The following is a 22,500-nucleotide window of genomic DNA, read 5'->3' as shown; positions in this document are numbered from 1 at the left end:
ATATATATATATACGTAAATATATACATATAGTAAAACAGAAAGATGTGGAATGTCTCCCCTACATATTAAAACAAACAAAACAAAAAAAGATATATTCTAGTCTCCCCTCTGCTTGACGAGTGGTCTGTGTGACAGACGGACTGACGGCGGCTCTTTTTAGAGAAAGTCTCCCCATCCCCTCCTCCTCCTCCTCCTCCTCCACCCCCTCCTCCCTTTCCTCACCTCCTCTGCCATCCCTCTCCCCCCCCCCCCCCCCTCTCCAACTCCCCTCCTCGTTATCGTCCTCCGGTGATTCACCGAGTTGACGCACCGGCGGTAACCGCCGCGGGACTTGTCGCAACGCATGCGGTTCCGTCCGGAGACGCGCAGGCTCAGCCGTTTGATGTTTTAATCTGCTGCGTCTTTTTTTTTTTAATTTTTTTTTTAAAGGTGAGACCCCTTCCAGGTCACCGGGCCTGAGCGTCTCGGAACGAAATGAATGTTCCTTCTCTCTCTCTCTCTCTTTCACACACACACACCCACACCCACACACACACACACACACACACGCACTTTCTCTCTATTTCTTTCACATACAAGGAGGACAAGTGCGTGCCTGCTCTATTCATTCCACCGGAGTTAGTTTTATTGACGGGGAGATTAGGGCGATCACCTTCTCTCACCTCCACTTGTCATCCGACGTGCAACCTGGCGTGGTGCATTTAAACAACCTGATTGTGTGTGTGCGTGTGTGTGTGTGTGTGTGTGTGTGTGAGAGAGAGAGATAGAGATTAAAACAAAAGAAATGTAGAAAGAGATAGAAAGAAAAGACAGATAGAAGGAGACCGCTCACAGGTAGAATGAGCGGGAACCCCCCCCCCCCCCCCCCCCGCCCTTGATATTGATTTTTTTTTTTTTTATATGAAATATTTCATGAATTGAATGTATTTAAAGCGTCTGTCTTTTTTTTTTTTTAAATGAAATCGTCGCCCTCGTGTTTTATATTTTTCTTCCCATCGCAAGATAATACAGAACTGTTGATTATGAGTTTACATGACAGGGATAAGCATGCGCATGCTTTAATCATTCCTAATTCAGACACGTCATTTATTAAAAAAAAAAAAATCCATATTTCATATGACAAAATAGTTCAGCTATTTTACAATTAGTGCGCCCCCTCGTAATATCGTGAATAATTAAGGTTTTGCGACACCTAGTGGTAGGTTATCTGTATTACACATTACCCTGCGTGGCGTCAGCGGAAGGAGACTTTCGACAGAGAAAATAAATACACGTTTTGAAATTGTAAAACTCGTACATGACACGCTACAGTATAACTATGATTTTAAAATAAATGATAATCGACGCGTTTAATTCAGCCGAAGGAAATTTGTCAAGAAAAAGAAACGAGGATTTCTCCTCGGCTTACTCCAACCGGAAGTAAATACACACACACAGCTATTGTTTCCTGTGACGTAGGCGCTAGGCCCCGATGCTACACGCGGGAAACAGGCGAAGTCAGGTCTGACCACATTGACAGTAAGGAATGAAGTTTGCGAATTGTGTTTTTAATCTGTAGTCGGTATTTAATTTGCGTTTCCTGTATCCAATACTTGGGCGATGCGGCGACGTGAGCGCGTCTGACCCGCCTCGCTCTCTGTGTTAAGTGCCATTTAACTGTGAACGCGACTTGATGCTCTCCACGGTGGCCTTGTTTAAACCGGCGTTTGATTTTGTTACTTTTGTGTCTACTATGGGCGGAGCTTTGAAACTGGCTTCTTCTTTTTTCCTTTTTTTTTTTTTTTTTTAACCGGTGAACGTGGGAGTCGAAGTCCGCCGCTAACCACCGGGACGTATTACACTACAAAACAAACACACTAAAAGAGAAGGGGAAAACTGTTAGCTTAGCTGTTGTGAATGGTTTAGCACAACAGTTAGCCTTTAAGCCATGATGATAGATAGATACATAGATTGATAGGTAACTGATTCACCCAAGGGATGGAAGTTGCGGCGTTACAGCAGCTCCCAACAAAACAATAAAAGACGTAAAAGCATCAAGACCTACAACCAGCAAACAACCTAAACATGTATTCAGTGTAGTCGTGTAACTCACCGGCTTTGTTTGGTACGGAGGATCACAACGAGGTTGTTACGGTCGGTTGTGTGGTGAGTGGGAGAAAATGCAGTCTCCCATTGCAAACAAACTCTTGTTATATTTCCACACACACATTCTTTCTGCGATTATACTTCATCTGGTGTTTGTTTTTGTCTGTGTGTGTGTGTGTGTGTGTGTGTGCAGAACAACAATCATTGCCTGTGGTTGGGATGGGAGACACACTGGAGTTTAATGAAATTTACCAGGAGGTGAAAGGGTCTTGGGTGAGTATCTTCAAACTTGCAAACTAAACTGACCCCTGTTCACCTAATTTCTCTGGACTTTTGACAAAGTACAGAAGAAAACTCGGACCCTTTTAACGTAACCCCTGTACACACCGATCAGCCACAACATTAAAACCACTGACAGCGTACGTAAATAACATTGCTCATCCCGTTCCAATGGCCACCTGTCAAGGGGTGGGATATATTAGGCAGCAAGTGAACGGTAATTTTTTGAAGTTGATGTGTTGGAAGCAGGAAAAATGGGCAAGCGTAAGGATCTGAGTGACTTTGACACGGACCAAATTGTGATGACTAGACGACTGGGTCAGAGCATCTCCAAAACAGCAAGTCTTGTTCCCAGTTTGCAGTGGTTAGTACCGACCAAAAGTTGTCCAAGGAAGGACAACAGGCGACGGGGTCAAGGGCGTCCATGGGCTCATTGATGTGCTTGGGGAGTGAGGTCCAGCCCGACTGGTTCAGACCGGTCAGAGTGTCCATGCTGACCCCTGTCCACTGCTAAAAACACAGACAATGGGCACGTGAGCATCAGAACTGGACCACGGAGCAATGGAAGAAGGTGACCTGTCTGATGAATCATGTTTTCTTCTACATCGTGTGGATGGCCGGGGTTAGGGTCCGATCCAATGGAGCGTTTGTGGGATGTGCTGGAACAACAAACCCGATCCATGGGGGCCCCACCCCATAACTTCCAGGACTTAAGGGATCTGCTGCTAACGTCTTGGTGCCAGAAACCACAGGACACCTTCAGAGGTCTTGGGAAGTCCATGCCTCCACGGGTCAGAGGTGTTTTGGCAGCACGAGGGGGAGCTACACAATATGAGTGGTTATTAGTGGTGGTTTTAATGTTGTGACTGATCAGTGAATAACATAAGGTGACACCTGATTGATCCCCAGGGGGTAATTGAGGAATATGGTGTCACTGTCTCCTCCAAAAAAAAAGTTTACATATCAACATTTGCACTTTGCATTCCTCACATGAATAAGGAATGCAATCAGCACATTGTATACCTTATTGATCTGCAGGCAACAGACCCCTTTTTTATCATCCTTTGTTCATGCTGGCACTATTTAAAAACAGTTAAATTACGAAATTAAACTATCAAAAGTTATTACTTGGATTTTCACTTTAAGTGAAACATTTAAATTTAGGACTTGTAAGTCCAAACATTTTTAAACAAGTCCTTACAGTATGTGTGTGTGTCCTTGTCCCTGCAGAATGATGGACGCCTCCGTTTCAGCAAGCAGAACGTGGTCTATAAGAGCAGTAAGACGGGCAAGGTGGACAACATCCCAGCAGGCGAGCTAAACCTGGCCCAATGGAGGCGTGTGTGTTTGGGTCACGGCATCAAACTGGCCACCAACAACGGCCATGTCTACAAGTACGATGGCTTCAGAGACACGGTGAGAGCGCGACTGTGTACCTGTGTCTGTCCGTGCGCATATTCTTGGGTGTCGTGCAGCGCTTAATAACATAAATATCAATAATGCACCAGTTCGTCACTCTCTGTTCAATGTGCATATGTGCTCTTGGATGTAATTTGTTTCTGCAGCGTTACGAAATGTTGCTGGTTACGTAATTTGGGGAAATGATCAGCGATCATGGCACCACTTTCTTTCTATCCAACATCTTTACCATAGCTTTACCACTCCATTCTGACAAGGATGAAAAGATCAAAACCTATGCTTACAGTTGTAGCACTGTTGTATTTGAGTTTGTAGACCTTTCGTACATTATGAAACTTTTCATTAGCCGCGCACAAAGCATCTGTTGCTCCATATCTCAAATGATAATGATTTTACAAAATAACTGTACGTAAATATCTGTTTGAAAAGTCAAACGGGAAAAAAATTATACAGGGGAAAAAAAAATTGCCATCAGACCTAGTAGATAAAAGCCTGATGCCTGACTGCCTGAAGTTATCTGCTTATTGCCCTGTTCCAAATTTGTCATGAAACGTGTTTCTCATAAATTGTATTCCTTTTTGTTTTGGCCAAAATGTAGTAAAGTAAAGTAAAGAACATAACAGTATATCATATGTATAGTATAGCCCTCTAAAGTTCGCATTTAATTCCAAATTGATTTCTTTTTGGGCTAAATGAATGGGGTTTTCACTGCATTGTTATTGCAGGCATTTCAAACATGGGCCTTTTTACTTGCATGCACTGGGGTAAACAAGAATCATTTGAGTCGAGTCATTGGATAAATTAGGAAATAAATGCTTTAATTGTTTCTAAACGTAGGCATTATTTAGTGAGTTCAGTGTGTTTGTGTTTCCAATAGCCTTTGGTCCGTCAATCTCTAGAACCATGTTCAAGTCAAAGCAGGAATTTTGCAAGGAACAAGCTAAATAATTAGCAACCCTCACTGATGGCGGGACTCTTTATCTTTTTAATATCGAAGCAGCAGACCGAGCAGAGTCCGAGAGTCAAACAGCAACTTTTTCCTAAATGATCAGTCCCAGATGTTGGATTTTAATTTATTTTTTACCGTGAATATATTACAGCATATCTTTAAATCCTCCTCATTGTTATTCATCCATGTTCATTGTTAGTATTTTGTTGTTATATCTTTTCCTGTCATTTCTAGTTAGTCAACACTATAATAGCACTAAATTACGATGAATTTCCAGATTAGAATTACTAAGCAACACAGACTCTTGCATCGAAGCCCGCTGGCAGTGGTTGATGCAAATTACCTGTGCTCTAGTTTTTAGCCGACTGTGGGTGAAATTATTTACAGACATCATTTTACAGCCTGCACTGAAGGCAGACAGTGGCCGGGCCTATTATGTAAAAAACTGATTTTGTTTTCCTTTTTTTTTTTTTTTTTTTTTTTTTTTTCAAACTCCGTATTTGGGACTGGTGTCTAATTTAGCTGCTTTTCCACCACAGTGCAGGAACTAAATGAGGAAGCATTTAGACCCGGAACCTTAGCAGTCCCTAAAAGTGTCCTTGGTTGCTTTCCAACCACTCTCTGGAACCAGGGAGGGGGTGAAGTGAAACACATGACTGTTCAGTTTGATACATCGTTTCAGTGCGTGCTATCAATTGCTGTATTTCCTTTTTTTTTTTTTTTTGGCTTTGCATTTTCATTTAAAAAAAGAAGTACATAGCAAGGGGAAGATAGTACTATGAGCAGCCAGTAAAGCAATGATAAATTAGCTGTTTACCATTTTTTGCAGTTGGTGTGGTTCACGATCACGTTCTATATGTTGTCGTCACTTATTACCAACTTTGCCCAACGGTCCCATTCTCCCAAAAAAGTACCACCTTACCCGCAGGAACTTTTTTTTGGTAGTAGTGTGGGAGAAAAATGTCAAAAGAAAGAAAAGCAATTTTTTTTAAATTTCATTATTTTTTATGTATATATTGCATCGTACAAGGTCTATCGGTAGACATTTCACATGTTGTGTTGATATTACAAAGGTAGAATGCTGACCTATGTTATGCAATAGTTCTAAAGGTGGTAAAATGACGTTATTCCCATAGAAATCCCTTGCGTCCTCTGAACATGTCGCCGCCGGTTGTGTGTCGTCCTCCATGCATACTCGACTACAACCGCGCGGCATGTTTAATCTCCCCGCATGTTTGACCTTTGCATCAGCATGTGGAAGAGTCGCCAAAAACCTCCTAATGGGATTAATGAGGGAATCCAGCGCTTGCATGTGTGTTCCATAAACATTGTAATCATCGGCTCATGTGAGTCAGTGTTTATATCAATCTGCTCGAGCAATCTGGCTCACTGGCCGGACGAGGAAGGAGTTGGGTTTTGTTTGTTTTTTTGTCACCCTAACCGCCCCCACCCCCCTCCCCATTTGGCGTATGGGGACAATCAGTGTGAAGGCAAACAACCCTGCGTGTGCATGTTCTATTGGTGCCCGACCAGAGGACGGTGGCAATGGTGTGTCGCTGTGCCCCTCCCCCCCCCGGCAGGAGAGCCCGGTCCCCCGGGTTTAATCAGTGAATCTTCCGAGATGGATCCTCTGTGTCCCAGAGTGATGGCCTGCCCTGATGTCATTGTTTATGAACCTGGGGCCAGGAATCCTGGTCCTGGCTGGAGGTCCCACCTAATGTGGGCCTGTGTTGAAATGTGAGAACACACGGTCTGAGCCCGCGGGGGGATTTGCTCTATCCCCGCTGTGCTGGGGTGCCTATGCGACCCCGTCGCCCGGCAGCTCCAGGAGGAACTGTTTTCATGTGACTTTTATAAAACAATGAGGTTTCCTCTACAGTTGAAAATATTTATCTTTTAAAATATTGCAAGATGTCAAAATATATGATGTTTGTAATTCATTAATGGATGTAATGGTTACAGTCATAGCGATGTGGCACAAGATTTATGCGGCATTCCCATTTGGATGTCAGTCATGTCAACAGAGTATTATGGGTTGACGGCTAACAGAACTAGTGTGTTTTAACAGCTGAGAGATTAAGAGTTTGTGCGGGGCATTGGCTAGAGACAGCCTGGTTCTGGTGAGAGGGTGCATCAATTAAGGGTTCAGTAATAAAAGTCAGACTTGGTTGGGTTGTGGGGGGCGTTGCTAAGTGAGAACAACTGTTATTGTGTTGAGATTAAAGGGATCTTTTCTTTTTATTGAGATCAAATGAGGTCAGCAACAGCATTCTTGCCAAAACGGTAATGAGGACAAGAAAACGCTACACAGCAGACCCGATGAGGACGAAGGAACACGCACACACTAATTTACACAACCACACAAGCGGGACACTTCCACGCAGACTCGCACTTAGGTTTTATGTACAATGTGCACTCGGAAGGGGTTCACATCTGCACGCACATGCTCTCTTTGCACTTAAACAACAACTTAATGCAGGCTAATAAACACGGACGTCGGTAAATGCACCCGCACGAGCGGTCCCTCTCTCTGCAGGCTCTAATTGGCTGTAATAACCTCACAGACAGGCAGATATCCAGGTGCATAAACTCTTTCCCACAGATCCCCCTTTTAAACATACATGCGCGCACACCACAATCACTTCCACGTGTGTGTGTGTGTGTGTGTGTGTGTGTGTGTGTGTGTGTGTGTGTGTGTGTGTGTGTGTGTGTGTGTGTGTGTGTGTGTGTGTGTGTGTGTGTGTGTGTGTGTGTGTGTGTACACACGTCTCAGCATCTGTCTCCCTGTGTATGTGTATCGTCTCCATTTGCAATCAGGGCTGCAGCATAAATAAACAGACTGATTGTCAGCAGAGGAGCCGGAGAGACAGGAGTCCATGGATTATTTTCACCCCTGGTGTCCCCTGTGGGGCTCTGTTGCGGGCGGAGCTCTAATTGCGCTCTGATTAATTAGGCCCCTCGTTACGGGGCGGGGTGAGCTGTTTGGCTAAAATCGGAACCGCGCAGTTTTCTGGTATTCGCCAACTTGGCCCTTGGTTCCGACTTTTGATCTGTTGTCTTGCTTTTGTGCTATTTCCTCCTCAAGTCTCTGACTCTCTCCCTCTCTCTCTCTCTCCTTCCTTCCTTTAGGACCTCGAGAAGATCTCTGAGTTTTTCAAGGCCAACTACAAGGTGGAGCTGACGGAGAAGGACATGTGTGTCAAGGGCTGGAACTGGGGGACGGCCAAGTTCTCAGGTACACACACATGTTGAGTAGATATAGACAGATTTATATATTTTTTTATTCCGTAGTTTCTGATTGTTTTATTTATTTTTTTATCAGCTTGGGAGAAGTTCAATTATTTTACGGTGTAATAAGATCTTTGTACAAATACATTTTTAGGATCAAGGTACAGAAAACAAAACTGTGACATGGTTTGTTTCTGTACTTTCCGTGTTTGAAATCTTTAATCATTATTATATTTATTTCGATTGGGCTAAGAGTTATAACCCACACATCCTGTCTGTCTCTCTGCAGGGCCGCTGCTCGCCTTCGACATCAACGACACCACAGCGTTTGAGATCCCTCTCTCCAGCGTGTCCCAGTGCGCCACAGGGAAGAACGAGGTCACCCTGGAGTTTCATCAGAACGACGACTCCGAGGTCTCCCTCATGGAGGTCCGCTTCTACGTGCCCCCCGGCCAGTCGGACGAGGGACAAGACCCTGTGGAGGTGTGTGGGTGCACGACTGTCACGTGTTGTTTCAAATGCCACTCGGGCATACGCCCACGCCGGGCCTGGTCACGTGTGGCCACTCGGTAGGTCTTGGTGGCTTGGATTCGAGCCTCTAGCACTAACACAAGTCAGCGGTCTTGTGAAAAGTTTGGGAAACCCTTAGAGATGCGAATTTAAATGAATTTTCTTAATCAATAGTGGTTAACCTTAACAAGCAATCGTCTTAATTGATAACTTAAAAGCTCATGGCGTCTCCAGGGGGCTGCGCCACGGCGCGTGAGGACCTACGTGACGCAGCAAGGTCACACACCTCCATAGATTTGTAGGGGGACCGGAGGTTTTTTTATTTTCTTATTTTGTTTAATTTGTCCACAGAAATAAAGAAAATCGAATCCATTGAAAACACACAATTCAATTATACTACTTCTATTTGCTTTGTTTGGCGAAACAGGCAACACAGACACAAACGAGTCGACTCTGCCAGCGTACGATGACAGCCGGCTCCCTCTTTTTTTTCTAACTTTTTTTGTAAATGAATACAAATACAGAATAATCACATGACCCCGCCCCCTCGGACTGCAATTTAAAAAAATAATAATTACATTATATTTAAGACTATTTTGCAAGTTAGATAAACAGTACAACAAAACTAATTTCCCCATTTAAGAATAAATATATATAGCCCTACAAGGTAACAAAACCTCAAAGAAAAACTATTTGCTATTATTGGTTTATTGTGTCTCTAAGAAAGGCATAAAATGACTTGAGCAGATAAGTCCCTTGTCACCATCAAAATCTGTAAATAAATTTTGTGTAATGTTTTTTACATTCAAGTAACTTGTAAATAGCTTGTTTTCCTATTTTGGATGCATTTTAAATCTGATTTAAAAATAAATAAATAAAAATAAAATAAAGAGAGAATGGTTAGATCGTGGATCATGATCCTGCCTGAAAGTAATATATGGTATGATATTTTTGCCATATTTTTCTTGACTGGCCCCTTTGGTTCCGGCGAGGGCCTGCAACAGCGAATGTGCCAGCTTTTCAAACACTCCGTGTGGGCGGGAAACTCCCGCTGATACAATTACAACAAAAAACTGCAGATTGCTCAGCTAATGGTTAAATTTGAAATATTATCAAATCAATTCTTATTCGAAATGAATTGATTAATTGTTTAGCCACTGGAGGGAGCTTTGATTTAAGGAAAAAAAAAAACACCCCCTGGTGTGTGTGTGTGTGTGTGTGTGTGTGTGTGTGTGTGTGTGTGTGTGTGTGTGTGTGTGTGTGTGTGTGTGTGTGTGTGTGTGTGTGTGTGTGTGTGTGTGTGTGTGTGTGTGTGTGTGTGTGTGTGTGTGATTAGATCTTGAATAATGGGCTAGTCTGTGATTTGTAAATCAGAAGGTGCCGGAATGCTGCTGATTTGGCGGGTCAGTGATCCCATAAAGTATTTGTTTAAAAACGATCCAGAAGTGTCTCAGTGGTAATAACATTAAAAGCCAAGCATGGGGAGACTTTGTATGTTGCAACGGCCCCCAGCCCCGCTCCCTTTGTGTGCAAATTTAAATCGCGGAACAATCATTTCTATTTAAGAGTATTTTGTAAGTTACTGAACAGTACAACCAAAGAAGTTTCCCTATTCAAAAAAATACAGCCCTACAAGGTAACAAAATCTCAAAGAAATAAGAAGCTACCCACTGTTTGCTGTTAGTGGTTTATTGGTGTCTCTCTAAGGAAGGGGTGTAAAATGACGTAATTTGTTGGCTCCTTTGTCACTATCAAAATCTGTTAATCATTTTTGTGTAATGTTATTTCCCATTTAAGTGACTCATAAATCGCTTGTTTGCCTATTTTGGATGAATGTTGAATCTAATGAAATAAAAAAGGCTCCGGCTCAAGCTGCGAGTTCCGCCTTTTAAAAACCAGCATGGAAAAAGAATCGTGAAAAGATTAACCCACCTGATAAAGTGTGTTTGTATGTGTGTGTGTTTGTGTGTGTGCGCCCGTCCTTGTCCACAGGCATTCGCACAGAACGTGTTGTCCAAGGCAGACGTGATCCAGGCCACTGGAGACGCTGTGTGTATCTTCAAGGAGCTGCAGTGCCTCACACCCAGGGGAAGGTACAGCAGAAAGACACGCACAAAGACAGACACCTTGACAAAATGAGCTAGCTTCAACAAAATGAGATCTTGTCATCTACGTAACCAATCAATAGTTTTGTAAAGTAGAAATCTCTCACTGGATCAAATAACTCTGGGCACAAGCTCTCATCGGCCTCTTTGACTCTCTCTGAGCTATTTTGACTCGAGTTCTCTGACTTCCATCCTCTGCCGACATCAGGTACGACATCCGTATCTACCCGTCCTTCCTCCATCTTCACGGTAAGACGTTTGACTACAAGATCCCCTACACGACTGTGCTGCGTCTATTCCTGCTGCCACACAAAGACCAGAGGCAGATGTTCTTTGTGGTAGGTGCCATTTTGTCACACTTGACGAATGTGCAGACGAGTGTCTTTTCTTGCAGATTTCAAATTCTTGCGTTTATGTAACCCCCGCCCTTCCTTGTCTCCATAGATCAGTCTGGATCCTCCAATCAAGCAGGGTCAGACCCGCTACCACTTCCTCATCCTACTCTTCTCCAAGGAGGAGGACATCAGCCTCACCCTCAACATGAGCGAGTATGTGCGACCTCAGCCGACAGCCTGTCTGCCTGCTCCCGTGGGTCACGTAGGGCTGTGAAACAGAAAGGCTGTTATTCCTTTCTGCAGTTGGTTATATCTCCAGCCATCATTTCAATAATGTTGATTCTTCGTGTCTTATGATAGTGACATGAAATGAACAAAAAATACAAATTATTCATGGTGATTATGACAATTCTCTTTCCATGATCGTGATAGCCCTAACAAACTGTGATCAAGGGCGGTATCAATAAAGATCAGTGTATCTGGGTACATGGAGGCTTTAGGGGCTTTGAGGGATGTTTGTTGTTGCATCTGCGCTGACTTCGTCACTATTTCGGCTTCTTATAGGGAAGATGTGGAGCGCAAGTTCGAGGGCAAGCTCAACAAGAACATGTCGGGCTCCCTCTATGAGATGGTCAGCAGGGTGATGAAGGCCCTGGTCAACCGCAAGATAACTGTGCCTGGAAACTTCCAGGGGTACGCAACCTGCAAAATGCAAAAAAAAAAAAAAAAAATGTTAACGCATTTGCCCCCAATTGTTCCATAGACTATCTACCTCTACGCTTTAAAATTGCTTTCTTGTGACATTCTCCCTCGTCTCTCAGCCACTCCGGGGCCCAGTGCATCACCTGCTCCTACAAGGCGTCGTCGGGGCTCCTCTACCCGCTGGAGAGGGGCTTCATCTACGTGCACAAGCCCCCCGTGCACCTGCGCTTCGAGGAGATCTCCTGCGTCAACTTCGCCAGAGGCACCACCACCACGCGCTCCTTCGACTTTGAGATCGAGACCAAGCAGGGCAACCAGTACACCTTCAGCAGCATCGAGAGGTCAGCGCAGCCGGGTGTTTTCCTCTCCTTCGGGTCACTCTTTTTTGCCATCGTGTATCAGCCTCAGTTTCTGTTACCTCTTTGAGAGGTTGTGGCAGGAGGGGTTACTAAACGCAAGAGGGGCAACTTTTCAAACAGCTGAAGCATTTGTCAGTAATCTCATTACCCAATTGATGAGGGGAAAAAAGAAAATCCATAAATGTGCACATGAGTAATGTCTCCCCTTTCCCCCCCCCTAGAGAGGAGTATGGCAAGCTGTTTGACTTTGTCAATGCCAAGAAGCTTAACATCAAGAACAGAGGCTTCAAAGAGGTAATGCGTTTTAGGTGTTTTTTGTTCTCCAAGTACCTGTACCAGTTTTATTATACTGTGTTCCATGTATTTGTATTTCCATATATTTATATCTCACACTTGTCCTGTGTGTTTGTCCTTGTACCCCTGGTAGAAGAAGGTGGGTATGGTCATGGGCGTTCGCCTAAAAGTGGTTTGGAGTGATTACTGCTTGCATGGTGTTTTTTTTTTGTTTTTGTTTTTTTTTGTTTGTTGTTGTTGCGTGTAGCTTAGGGTCCTGCACAGGCTTTTTCTTTTCTTACCTCAACCGAAACCTTTACGATCTATATTGAAAACAGAAAGGTAACCTGGCCCATCTGAAATTAATGAGACCCACACCGTAACCTAGCATTCATAGGTTTTTAAATGTAATTTTAATTAATTTATTTTCTTTAACATAAAACTAAAGACGTGGTTACCAATGGTTATTTTTTAGACATTGTTGTACTCCCAATACAATTTTTTAGTCCCCTTGCATCAATTTAATTTTAATATCCGCCATTTTTTCAAACATATTACGATTTATTAAAACGTTAACTTTCTTGAACTACCCGCCAGGACATGTTTAGACGAGTACCCAAACCGGTGCAGGACTCTTGAGTAGCTACGTGAGGCTGAGCGTAAGAGAGCGTGTCAGAGTGTGTGTGTCGGACGTGTCTCCGTGTGGTCAGGTTGTTTGGTTGATTGCTGTGATTCACCTGACAAAAAAAAAAAAAAAAAAGAGTGATTTCTCCTACTAATCATGGAACTTGAATCTGTCCGTCTCTCTGGGGCCGGGGAGAGTGTTTTCTGCCTCTTGTCTGCATCCCTTCTGACTAATGTACACCCCGCCAGGCTTCTACGCTGTGCGTTTTTCTTAACCCTTCAAACACGGTCTGTCCCATCATCGTAGGCAATCCCGTACCCCTGGTATAATTTGGTGGTGAGGTTCCCTGTCGCCGCGGCAACAGCGTCAGCGGGGGAGGTCATTTAGAATGAATCGGCGTGACCTCTCTCCTGCCCTGCTGCTGGTCTATAACACAAAATAAATAAATAAAAAGTAGAATGAAAACAGCCAATCGGGGAGGGGGTCTGGTGTTGTTACGCAAAGTGACATTACATTTGAACTTACCTCGCCCACCCACACTAGCAGTAACAGTGTTAAAGCTGCATTAAGCAATGTTTATGGCCATGAAATTGAATCACGAGACTCCCAGTAATGAGAAGGATTGCTAAATACCGCGGCTCGCCCTGAGAATTCCCAATCTCCCACTACATGTGCTTTTTCGGCTAACCGTGTTTTTGACGGTCCGCCAGAGCCAACTGGCTATTAAGTTGTAAGCAGTGCAGAACTCATGGTTCCTATCTAACGTAAAAATGGGGAGTTTGTTTACATCAACTATCATTTCCTTGAATCTTGCTTAATGCAGCTCTAAGCTGTTGTGAGTAGAATTCACTAAAGTAAACACTTTTTGCGCAGCCTGGTAAGAGAGTGGATAAAGTAGCAGCAATATAATCAGCAATTGGCACAAGTGTGATAGTGTCTTATCTCAACTGGGGTGAGGGTTAAAAGGAAAGTGGTCGTCCAAATGGAAAAGTCTTTACTGAGTCCTCTGTAGGAACTGAGCTCCTCAACTCCATTAGCGGCTGCGGGAAGTTATTGATGTGCCGTTGCATGAGGGCTGTGAGTTGTGACCGCCTGCTCGTGCTTTGCAGGGCATGAAGGGCAAGAACGACGAGTACAGCGACTCGGACGAAGACCAGCACGATGCCTACCTGGAGAGGATGAAGGCCGAGGGCAAGATCAGGGAGGAGGGCAACGACAGCGAGGAGTCGGAGGGCGAGAGCGGTGAGTGGCGTCCCATGGCAGCCAAATCAGAAGACTCACGGGTCGATTTCCCATGGCATGTTAAGTAGCGGGGTACACACGTTTGCTTTGGCATAAGCACTGACCGTATATAAGACAGGACCAGGAATGCTGATGACGAAGCCTTTACCTGCTCCTGTGTGCCAGCAGATTCCACAAGCGAGCCCCAGAATCTTTCGTTCCGATTCCCGGGATCTTCATCTTCACTGTCACTTTCATTGCGCTGCGGGCTTTGGTGCGACCCTCAGAATCTTATGCGACGTTGCCATTTTCAAGCAGAAAAAGAAAAGTGAAACGCCTGCAGCGCACACAGCCGCGGCGGTGCAGGTGTACATTCTCTCCCTCCCCCCTTTGGAAAACAGTACCGTTACTTTTCTATTTTACTTTGTACATTTGAATAGGTTATTTTGGAAAACTACGTTTTTCAGAAAAAATAATCTATTTACAATTTTACTGTTAACATGGAGAACACAGACGACAGTGGGTCATTTAGTTGGCACATTTTTACATCCTTAGTTTGTACATGTACAAACCGGCGCCGTGTCCTTTCAGCACCACAATTGCGGGGAGCGGAGACAGATGTTTGAAATTCTTTCTTTACCATGTTTTGGGCTCGGCCTTATAGCCTGCACCAACGTTTATTCAACAATTTTGTGACATTCAAAGCAATCACCTGTTATAATGGAAATAATTAAATGAGTAGTTTTAGCGTGACGTTTGAAAATGAAACCATTTTGCCGAATGTGTTTCTTCCCGTGCGCTTGAGATTGTAGGCTTGAATAAATAAATGAAGCGTGATGAATTAGATATCGAGCTATTAAAACGCGAGAGAGCTGCGCGATTTGACCACACGCGAAGGCAGTCTGACAGAGCGAGACGATGACAAAGCCTCGTCTGAAATGAAACGTCGTTTCACTACGCGGCTCATATGTGCGTTGCCGCTTAAACAGACGGGAATATCCGCGTGTCATTCGATTATTTCATATCTCATTTAGAATCCCAAATCAGAAATTACTGACTTTTTCCTGCGTGTGGGACCGGGAACTGTTTTGAGTGTACAGACCCCTCGGTGGGCACCGCTCTACCTCCGCGCTCCCCGCAGGCCTCCGAGCCGGAGGAGCGTCTCCACTCCCCACGGTCCAAGGACCGGGCCCGATGTGGAAACTCCAGGCTGCTTTCTACTGCCCCCCGCCCCCAATCACACTGGAAACCTGACTGGGCTCATTTTCCCACGTGTTGGTGACCTTGAATGTGGCACACCAGGAAAAAAAAAAAAAAAAAAAGAAAGGAAACTCATCTACTGGCAATGGGAATGGAGCCATCGCCGATTTTTAGGGGGTTTACTCTTGTTTAGAAAAAAAACAACCTGCATATACATGTTAATTTTGGTGTAAAAACGGTAAAGGAAGAAGGTAGTGACAAGAACGCCTTTGTGATTGTGCAGCATTATTTAGTGCGTCAGTTAGCTGTGTAGTCAATTCAGACCAATGCCTTCCAGTCTGGAGCAACGGTGATAAAGCGTGACTGGTGGTTTTAATTGTGTTGATATACAGAACATGTCTCTTTATTTTGTGATTCTTCACTTTTTAGACGAGTCTTTCAACCCCGGAGAGGAGGATGACGACATTGCAGAGGAGTACGTCGATTTATTTCTTCATTTGTTTAATCTGTTTCTCGACCTTTGCTGTCATTTCATTTTCAAAACGTTCTCTGTCGGTCGCCTGCACACGGTTTTGATTTTTAGCTTTTATTTATTTTTTTCTGACCACCAGGTACGACAGCAACGCCTCGGCGAGCGACAGCAGCGAGGGCGGCGACGACGACAGCGACGACGACGACAGCAAGAAGAAGAAGGCCAAGAAACCCAAGGTGGTGAAGGAGAAGAAGGAGCGAAAGCCGCGCAAAGAGGTGAGCGGACGAGCCGACCGACGCTGAGAATGGGGTTGAGTTTGGGGAGCGAAGGGGCGGCCCGGACTCTTTTGAAATGTTTCACTCCAATTTTTTTTTATTCGCTTATTTAGAAATACTTGAGGTCATAAACTGCTTTAAAAAAAACAACATAATTTTGACAAAAAACAATAACAATTCTGTGACACACTGTCATTAATGCTGACATGAAAACGACATGGGTATTAGATACACGATGTCACTGTAATTTGTTTGATTGACCTGATTTTTTTTTTGTTGACATCATGCCGCACTACCTCATCTGCAGTGACATCACAGTTAAATATCACACAGTTAAAACGACTTCATTACGTCAAGTTCAGAGTGAATCTGAAGAATCTTTTTATTTTTATTTTTTATTTTTATTTTTTACGTTTATTTGTCATTGTAAATGAACCGCGAGCCTCGTATCGGAGGATTCGCTACGGCTCGGTGCACTGGATGCGATACTACCGAATGTTCCCGCCACTTTAACCCCTCGTCCTTCCCGCGTCCGCCGACGCAGAAGAAGCAGAAAAACGCCGGCGGCCCCAAGAGGCCGATGAGCGCCTACATGCTGTGGCTCAACGCCAGCCGCGAGCGCATCAAGTCGGAGAACCCGGGCATTTCCGTCACGGAGATCTCCAAGAAGGCCGGCGAGATGTGGAGGCAGCTTGGCAAGGAGGAGAAGGAGGTGGGGGCGCTACTTGGTTATTGTTATGTTGTCGCTTACTGTCGTACATTTTCGTTGTTGTTGGTTTTTTTTTTTTTGTTTGTTTGTTTTTTGGCGTTGGGTTACTTTACCAGCCCCGGAGAGGAATATAAATACGTGCTCGTTTGAAACTTCATGACCTACTGCAAAACCAAATCTCTACTTTTTCTGAGGTACACACAGAAAACAACATTATTGCAAAAAAGACAAAAAAATAAAAAATTTGCTAACACTATATTTTTAGGCAATAGTCACTGTTTCATTCAATATTTCTTTATTTTTGTTTTTCCTTGAAATGTGCTTGAAGTGGCCTGTTTGTTACATCTCTACTACGTGGCCGACGCAATCCCAACAAGGCTACGAATGAATGAGCGTGAATACAATGAAATACACTTCACGTAAACCAGAGCGGCCGGCAGACATCTCAGTCAGTCAGCAATTGCAAAATAACTTTGAAGGCTGGGTGCTGGGCCTGATCTCGCGCTTTGATTCAATTTCGACAGCAAAGTTCAAGATAGGATATCTATTATAACTAATGGCGATGAGATGGCTCGCGATAAAAGCCTTCATCAATAATTTGCTATTTTATAGATGCTTATAATTGCTACCAACTTTTCAGAATCCCGTCATGATGCATTCCAAAAACATTTCACCAAACAACTTCGATGTAATAGAGAAATTAAATAGTTCAATCCACTTTTGGCTGCGGTGGTGCTTAGTTGAACTGGAGAACGGTTACATAACTTCCAAACAAAGTATGGAGATGGCCACAAGATGACTAGCCTCTCTCTGTCATCCCACCCCGTCCCTCCGCCCTCTGCGCCCGTCTCTCGGGGGATCTCAGGAGTGGGAGGGCAAGGCCGGGGAGGCTAAGAAGCAGTACGACAAGGCCAAGATGGAGTACAAGGAGAGCGGAGGAGGAGGAGGAGGAGGAGGAGGAGGAGGAGGAGGAGGTTCTTCCTCAGCGTCCAAGAAGTAAGGCCCACCACCCACACACACACACACACGTATACACACCCTCCTGGGGCTGTTCACTTTAATTTCGCTATGTCCCTATTCTACCCAAACAGGGAGGGCAAGAAGAAGGGAGGCAAGAAGGAGGAGGAGAAGAAGAGGAAGTCGACCGGCGGGGAGAAGGAGAAGGAGCGGGGCGGCGGCGGCGGCGGCGCCAACGACAGCTTCAAGAGCCGGGAGTTCATCGAGACCAGCGAGGAGAGCTCGTCGGACGCCGAGCGCAAGAAGAGCAAGAGCAAGAGCAAGAGCAAATCAAAGACCAAATCCAAGAGTAAAAAGGTGACGCCTTGAAATGGCCGATCTTGCTCTAATTTATTATTTTTATTTGTATTTTTATTTTATTAAAATGTTTTGATTTCTAGTTCAACAAAAATGATTTTATTTTTATCCTTTTTTTAAGATTTTAATAAATTAACGTTATTGAAGTTAAAAGTTAAATAAAAAATTATACATAGAAAGTAGGAGAAAATGACTACATACATGCTTCCTGCTCCTTTTCAGGCATTTTTGTTGAGAATTTGCTGAAGGTTTTGTTTTGTTTGTCTGAAATAAAAAATAAATATCAAAATATCAATTGTTGCTGCCATCTCTATGCCCGTCCCCGTGCTTTGTCAGTAGACAGTGACGCTTTTCCTCTTCCTCTCCCTCCGCCAGGAGTCTGACGAGGAGGAGGAGGAGGCCATGACCACGCCCCCCAGCTCGGAGGAGTCTGACTAAATGGACGTGCAAACACACACAACGCGCATACCAACCGTCGCATTCACACTCAGATACTCAAGGACCAAGTCTTTTGTACTCCTCCCTCAGCGTGCACCCCACCAAACATCACGTGCACCGACTAATGGACTGGAAGATAAGACAGACGACTTTCGTTTATTTTATTTTTTTTTCATTGTTGTTTTTTTCAGGGCTGGGGTTCATGTAAATTTTGACATTGTTTTCGAGTTGTCAACCCAATGAAACAGTGGTATACTGGTGTACCACATTACCCATAATTCTATCGGGGCTGCTTTCACGGCACCTTATGGTGGTGATTGTAGTCGAACAGCACTGAGGGAGGTGCAGCAGATATTAGATGGAAGTTGTGTAAGAGGTAGAGGAAAATGAGTAGCTCTTTATGTTTTTCTGTGTAGAGAATTTAAAATGCTCAGTGTGTTGGTGTTTTTTGTTTTTTTTGTTTTTGTTTTTTCTTTTGTCTTGTTTTCAGACTGAATAAACAAACCTTTTTATAACGTGTGTAAATCTTTGAACAAAATAACTTTTTCTTCATGCAGTCATCCAAGTGCTGTTGCAAAACAAAATATAAAAACAAAATAATAAAAAAAAATATATATATATACTAGCAAAATATGTAGGTAATGTACCATGTGCAGTGGGTAATGCCGAGTTATTATTTACAGTGTGTAATGGGGGAAAAAATAATTGGTTGTGTAATCCACAGATGTACAGTGTCACTACAACGAAGTGTCCTATGACGCAGATATGATAAAAACAAGATGTGGAAAAATGAGCAAAACAAAGTCAACAAAATGGTAGCAATAGATATGACACATGCACTGTCAAAACAAAAACATCGCTCAGGCTTTGTAAGGCTCCGTGTGTGTGTGTGCACTAACACACTAATAAATAAAACGCAGATTTCTCTCCCACGTACACTGACACGGTCGAGGGGACGCATATGATTTGCCTTCTGCACATAAAAACATCTGAAAGCGCTTTAGCGCAACTGCATTTCGTAGCTTATTGAGGCCCGACATTGGCTGGATTGTGACCGTCCCAGTCGCTCGCCCGCCAAGAGAGAACGTCCGCAGTGCTGACCTCCCCCTTGCCTGATATGTGTCGCTGAAGACTCCTACGTCCGCTTCTGAAGTTCCTCGCGGGCCCACAGGGCCCTTTATCAAGCTCATTTAACCAGGCCGCGCGGTCAGAAAGTGTTCATCGGGCCTGGGAAGGAGGCAGTCGAATGCAGATCTTTGCAAAGGACGAGGGAGACGGTGGTTTGTGAAAGGGCCGCGATATTAGGGACAGTGGTTTTTAAGAGCTGGAAATGATGTCTTCCAACCTGCGTGGAGTGGTTACTGGTTTATCGGCGATAAGATACCCCCTCCGCCCAACCCGGCATCGATATCTCCACCGCCGCCGGTCCGTGTTTTGAAAATAACCCCCATGCATTTTTTTTACATGTAAGAAAATCCGGTGGAGTACATAAGAAGCACATGGGTGTCTGGTTCAAATGGTCATCAGTGTGTGTGTGTGTGTGAGAGAAAGTGTGAGTGTTCACCCTGATCATTTCCTGTGTGATGATGGTTATGATGATGATCGCTTCTACCCTGGTTTCCCCTTTCACAAAAATCACATTAAAAGGACACTCCATCCCCACCCATATTTCCTACACTTGCGACTTAGATTTGTCTGGGACGTATACATTTCAGGTCGTTTGCCGGAACACGCGTGCCGCTGCAGAGGGCCTCGCGTGGACCCCCCACGCATGTGCGGCGTCTAATTGCGTTGCCAATCCAAAGAGTGTTAATGCCCATCGCTCGTCCTGCATAGTGTTACTGCTAACTGACCACAAACATAATGGAACCACTTAGACAAAAAAAATGAGAGAGAGAGAGAGAGGACATCTTCCGACACGGCCCCCTGGCACATACATCCTCAAACAGCCACCCGACGCTTAGTCCATTATAACATTATCACGCTGGCGCTGGAGGCCGCGCGGCACACGGTGCCTCTTAATGTGGCGGTATTGTGTCTCACCGCATTTACATGGTTGTCCAAAAAAAAAATAAAAAAAAAAATTCTTATGTATATTCAAACTTTGTATAACCTTGTCCAAAATGGAGATATTCGAACCTCGACCCCTGAAAAAAAAGCGCAAAACTCAAAAGTTAGGTCGTGTCTGCAGTATCTGCTACCACAAGACGGCAGCTGATGCTGCATATTTGACTTACCACGTATTATGTGGGGTCTTTAAAGGCAGTCTGGCTGCTTTGATTTGCGTCATTGATTTTTGAGGCTTTCAAACAGATAATTGAGGAGTGAGCTGCTGTGGTCCCAAAGGCCTCAGTACGTTTAACATGGCGCTAAAAATGCCCCCCCCCCCACACACACACACACACACACAAAAAAAAAAATCAACTTTAAAACCTACAAGGAATTTTAAATGAAAGTGGAGAGTGAGCGGCGGGCGGGGGATCTGCGGAAGCAAAAGTTTGCATTGTGGTGAAATTGGGGGGAATAAAAGAATGAGCGTGTGTGTGTGAGCCGGTTTAAAGTGCATGATGCTAATGAGCCGGAGAGAGATGGACAGAGTGGGATTTGTGGTGAAGAGAGAGAGAGAGAGCGAGCGAGGGAGGGAGAGAGAGAGAGAGAGAGAGAGAGAGGGTGTGTCGGTGAGGGAGAGCGAAGGAACCGTCTTTCTGGCCAGGAAGAAGGGGAGGCCCTGCTCCGTCTCAAACCAATCACGACGGTGACGGAGGCGATGAGGGAGGGGAGGGGGTGTAAGGTGTCTTCCCCGGGTCAGACTCGCATCAGATCGACAGAGGCCGTCACACGGAGAGAGAGAGAGAGAGGGAGAGAGAGAGAGGAGAAAAATAAAAGCAAGATAAAAGACAGCGTTGATTTTTCATCCAGTGAGTTTTTCTTCCCCACCCCCGCCGCCGGTGCCGTAGGGAGCTGAAATCGGGGCCGATCAAGCAGCCATGGCCTCCCTGGTGTGGGGATGCGTGACCGACTTCTTCACATACGAGACCACCAAGTCGGTGGTGGTGAAGAGCTGGTCCGTGGGGATCATCAACCGTATCGTGCAGCTGCTCATCATCGTCTACTTTGTCTGGTCAGTCCGTGTGTGTGTGTGTGTGTGTGTGTGTGTGTGTGTGCGCGTGTGCGTGCATGTGTGTGCGTGCGTGTGCAGGGTTTCACGAGACTTTCTCTGCGCGCATGATGTTGCGTTTCGGAGCCGTCCGCCGTCATTTCCGGTTGGTAACCGGTCAAAGTGTGAGAGAATCGTTCCCTACAAAAATGGGTTCCAGGCGTAGACGAAAAGGAAGTGCAGGATGTGCTCCGGGAGTCTCTCCTTTCACCTTCAGACAAAACAATGAAATAAAATCAAAAAGAGCGAAGGAAGTTCCTCGGACAAGGCCTTTGTTACATTTGAACGACTTGTTGGAGGACTTCCCCGCTGTCAAATGTGCATTTCAATGAGGAATTCTCCTGGAAGTGAAGTCTCAAAATGTGTCTTTAATCAAAAACAGTAAGTACCGTCAAAAGGGTAAGAAATAAAAACGTCCACAAACAACAGACTATAATATGTCGAAAAACGTCAAAACATAGCACTCCGAAAAACTTCCAAAAGCGATAGTATAGTATGTCGTTCTTGGACTTTTTCAGCCTAGTATATTTTGCCTTTTTTTGGAAGTTTTTCCATGAAGTACATTTTGACAGATCCAGTCACATTTTGCGACAAAGTATAGGATGTCGTTTTTGGACGTTTTTCTGCGTGATATATTTTGACATTTTTTGACGTAGTGTAGTATGGTTAAAAAAATAAAAATAAAATAAATGTCATTGGAAACAGCCAGAGGAATGACCCAATTTTCGCCCAGAGTTGCCCGTTGGAAGACGAGATTCTTGAAAATGAATATGAGACGACAGCCTCAGTCGGAGCAGAACTGTGAAACGAGACTCATTTGGCATTATACACAATTAAATTATC

The 22,500-nt window shown here is 44.4% G+C and overlaps 2 protein-coding genes across 2 annotated transcripts in view; both read left to right on the top strand.

Moving 5' to 3' along the window:
- Positions 1-1,488: 1,488 nt before the first annotated feature.
- Positions 1,489-18,935, top strand: ssrp1a (structure specific recognition protein 1a). Its single transcript, XM_080008401.1, has 18 exons — positions 1,489-1,520; positions 2,281-2,360; positions 3,597-3,782; positions 7,864-7,969; positions 8,252-8,445; positions 10,465-10,565; positions 10,786-10,915; positions 11,022-11,125; positions 11,477-11,605; positions 11,734-11,955; positions 12,195-12,267; positions 13,981-14,113; positions 15,722-15,767; positions 15,904-16,039; positions 16,584-16,751; positions 17,614-17,744; positions 17,840-18,062; positions 18,438-18,935. Exons 2-18 carry the CDS (start codon positions 2,307-2,309, stop codon positions 18,498-18,500), a joined length of 2,199 nt encoding a protein of 732 aa, XP_079864527.1. The 5' UTR covers positions 1,489-1,520; positions 2,281-2,306; the 3' UTR covers positions 18,501-18,935.
- Positions 18,936-21,487: 2,552 nt separating this feature from the next.
- p2rx3a (purinergic receptor P2X, ligand-gated ion channel, 3a) overlaps positions 21,488-22,500 on the top strand; it is a gene marked incomplete at both ends in the record, with an annotated part of 5,425 nt that continues 4,412 nt past the window's right edge. Inside the window, one exon of the mRNA XM_080008138.1 lies at positions 21,488-21,621. Within this exon, the coding sequence (XP_079864264.1) occupies positions 21,488-21,621 (134 nt within the window). The remainder of the gene's footprint in view (positions 21,622-22,500) is intronic.

Source organism: Zeus faber (assembly GCF_960531495.2).
Source record: "Zeus faber genome assembly, chromosome: 10".
Taxonomy (NCBI): domain Eukaryota; kingdom Metazoa; phylum Chordata; class Actinopteri; order Zeiformes; family Zeidae; genus Zeus; species Zeus faber.
The sequence above is the reverse complement of the archived record's forward strand: the minus strand, read 5'-3'. Positions and strand labels throughout refer to the sequence as shown.

What these genes read in the sequence shown, in the direction of transcription:
- ssrp1a (XM_080008401.1), top strand. Translation starts at nt 2,307, where the DNA reads ATGGGAGACACACTGGAGTTTAATGAAATTTACCAGGAGGTGAAAGGG. An exon ending in CTCACCCTCAACATGAGCGA is followed by an intron (nt 11,126 to 11,476) that starts GTATGTGCGACC and finishes GGCTTCTTATAG; the next exon opens with GGAAGATGTGGAGCGCAAGT. An exon ending in AGAACAGAGGCTTCAAAGAG is followed by an intron (nt 12,268 to 13,980) that starts GTAATGCGTTTT and finishes CGTGCTTTGCAG; the next exon opens with GGCATGAAGGGCAAGAACGA.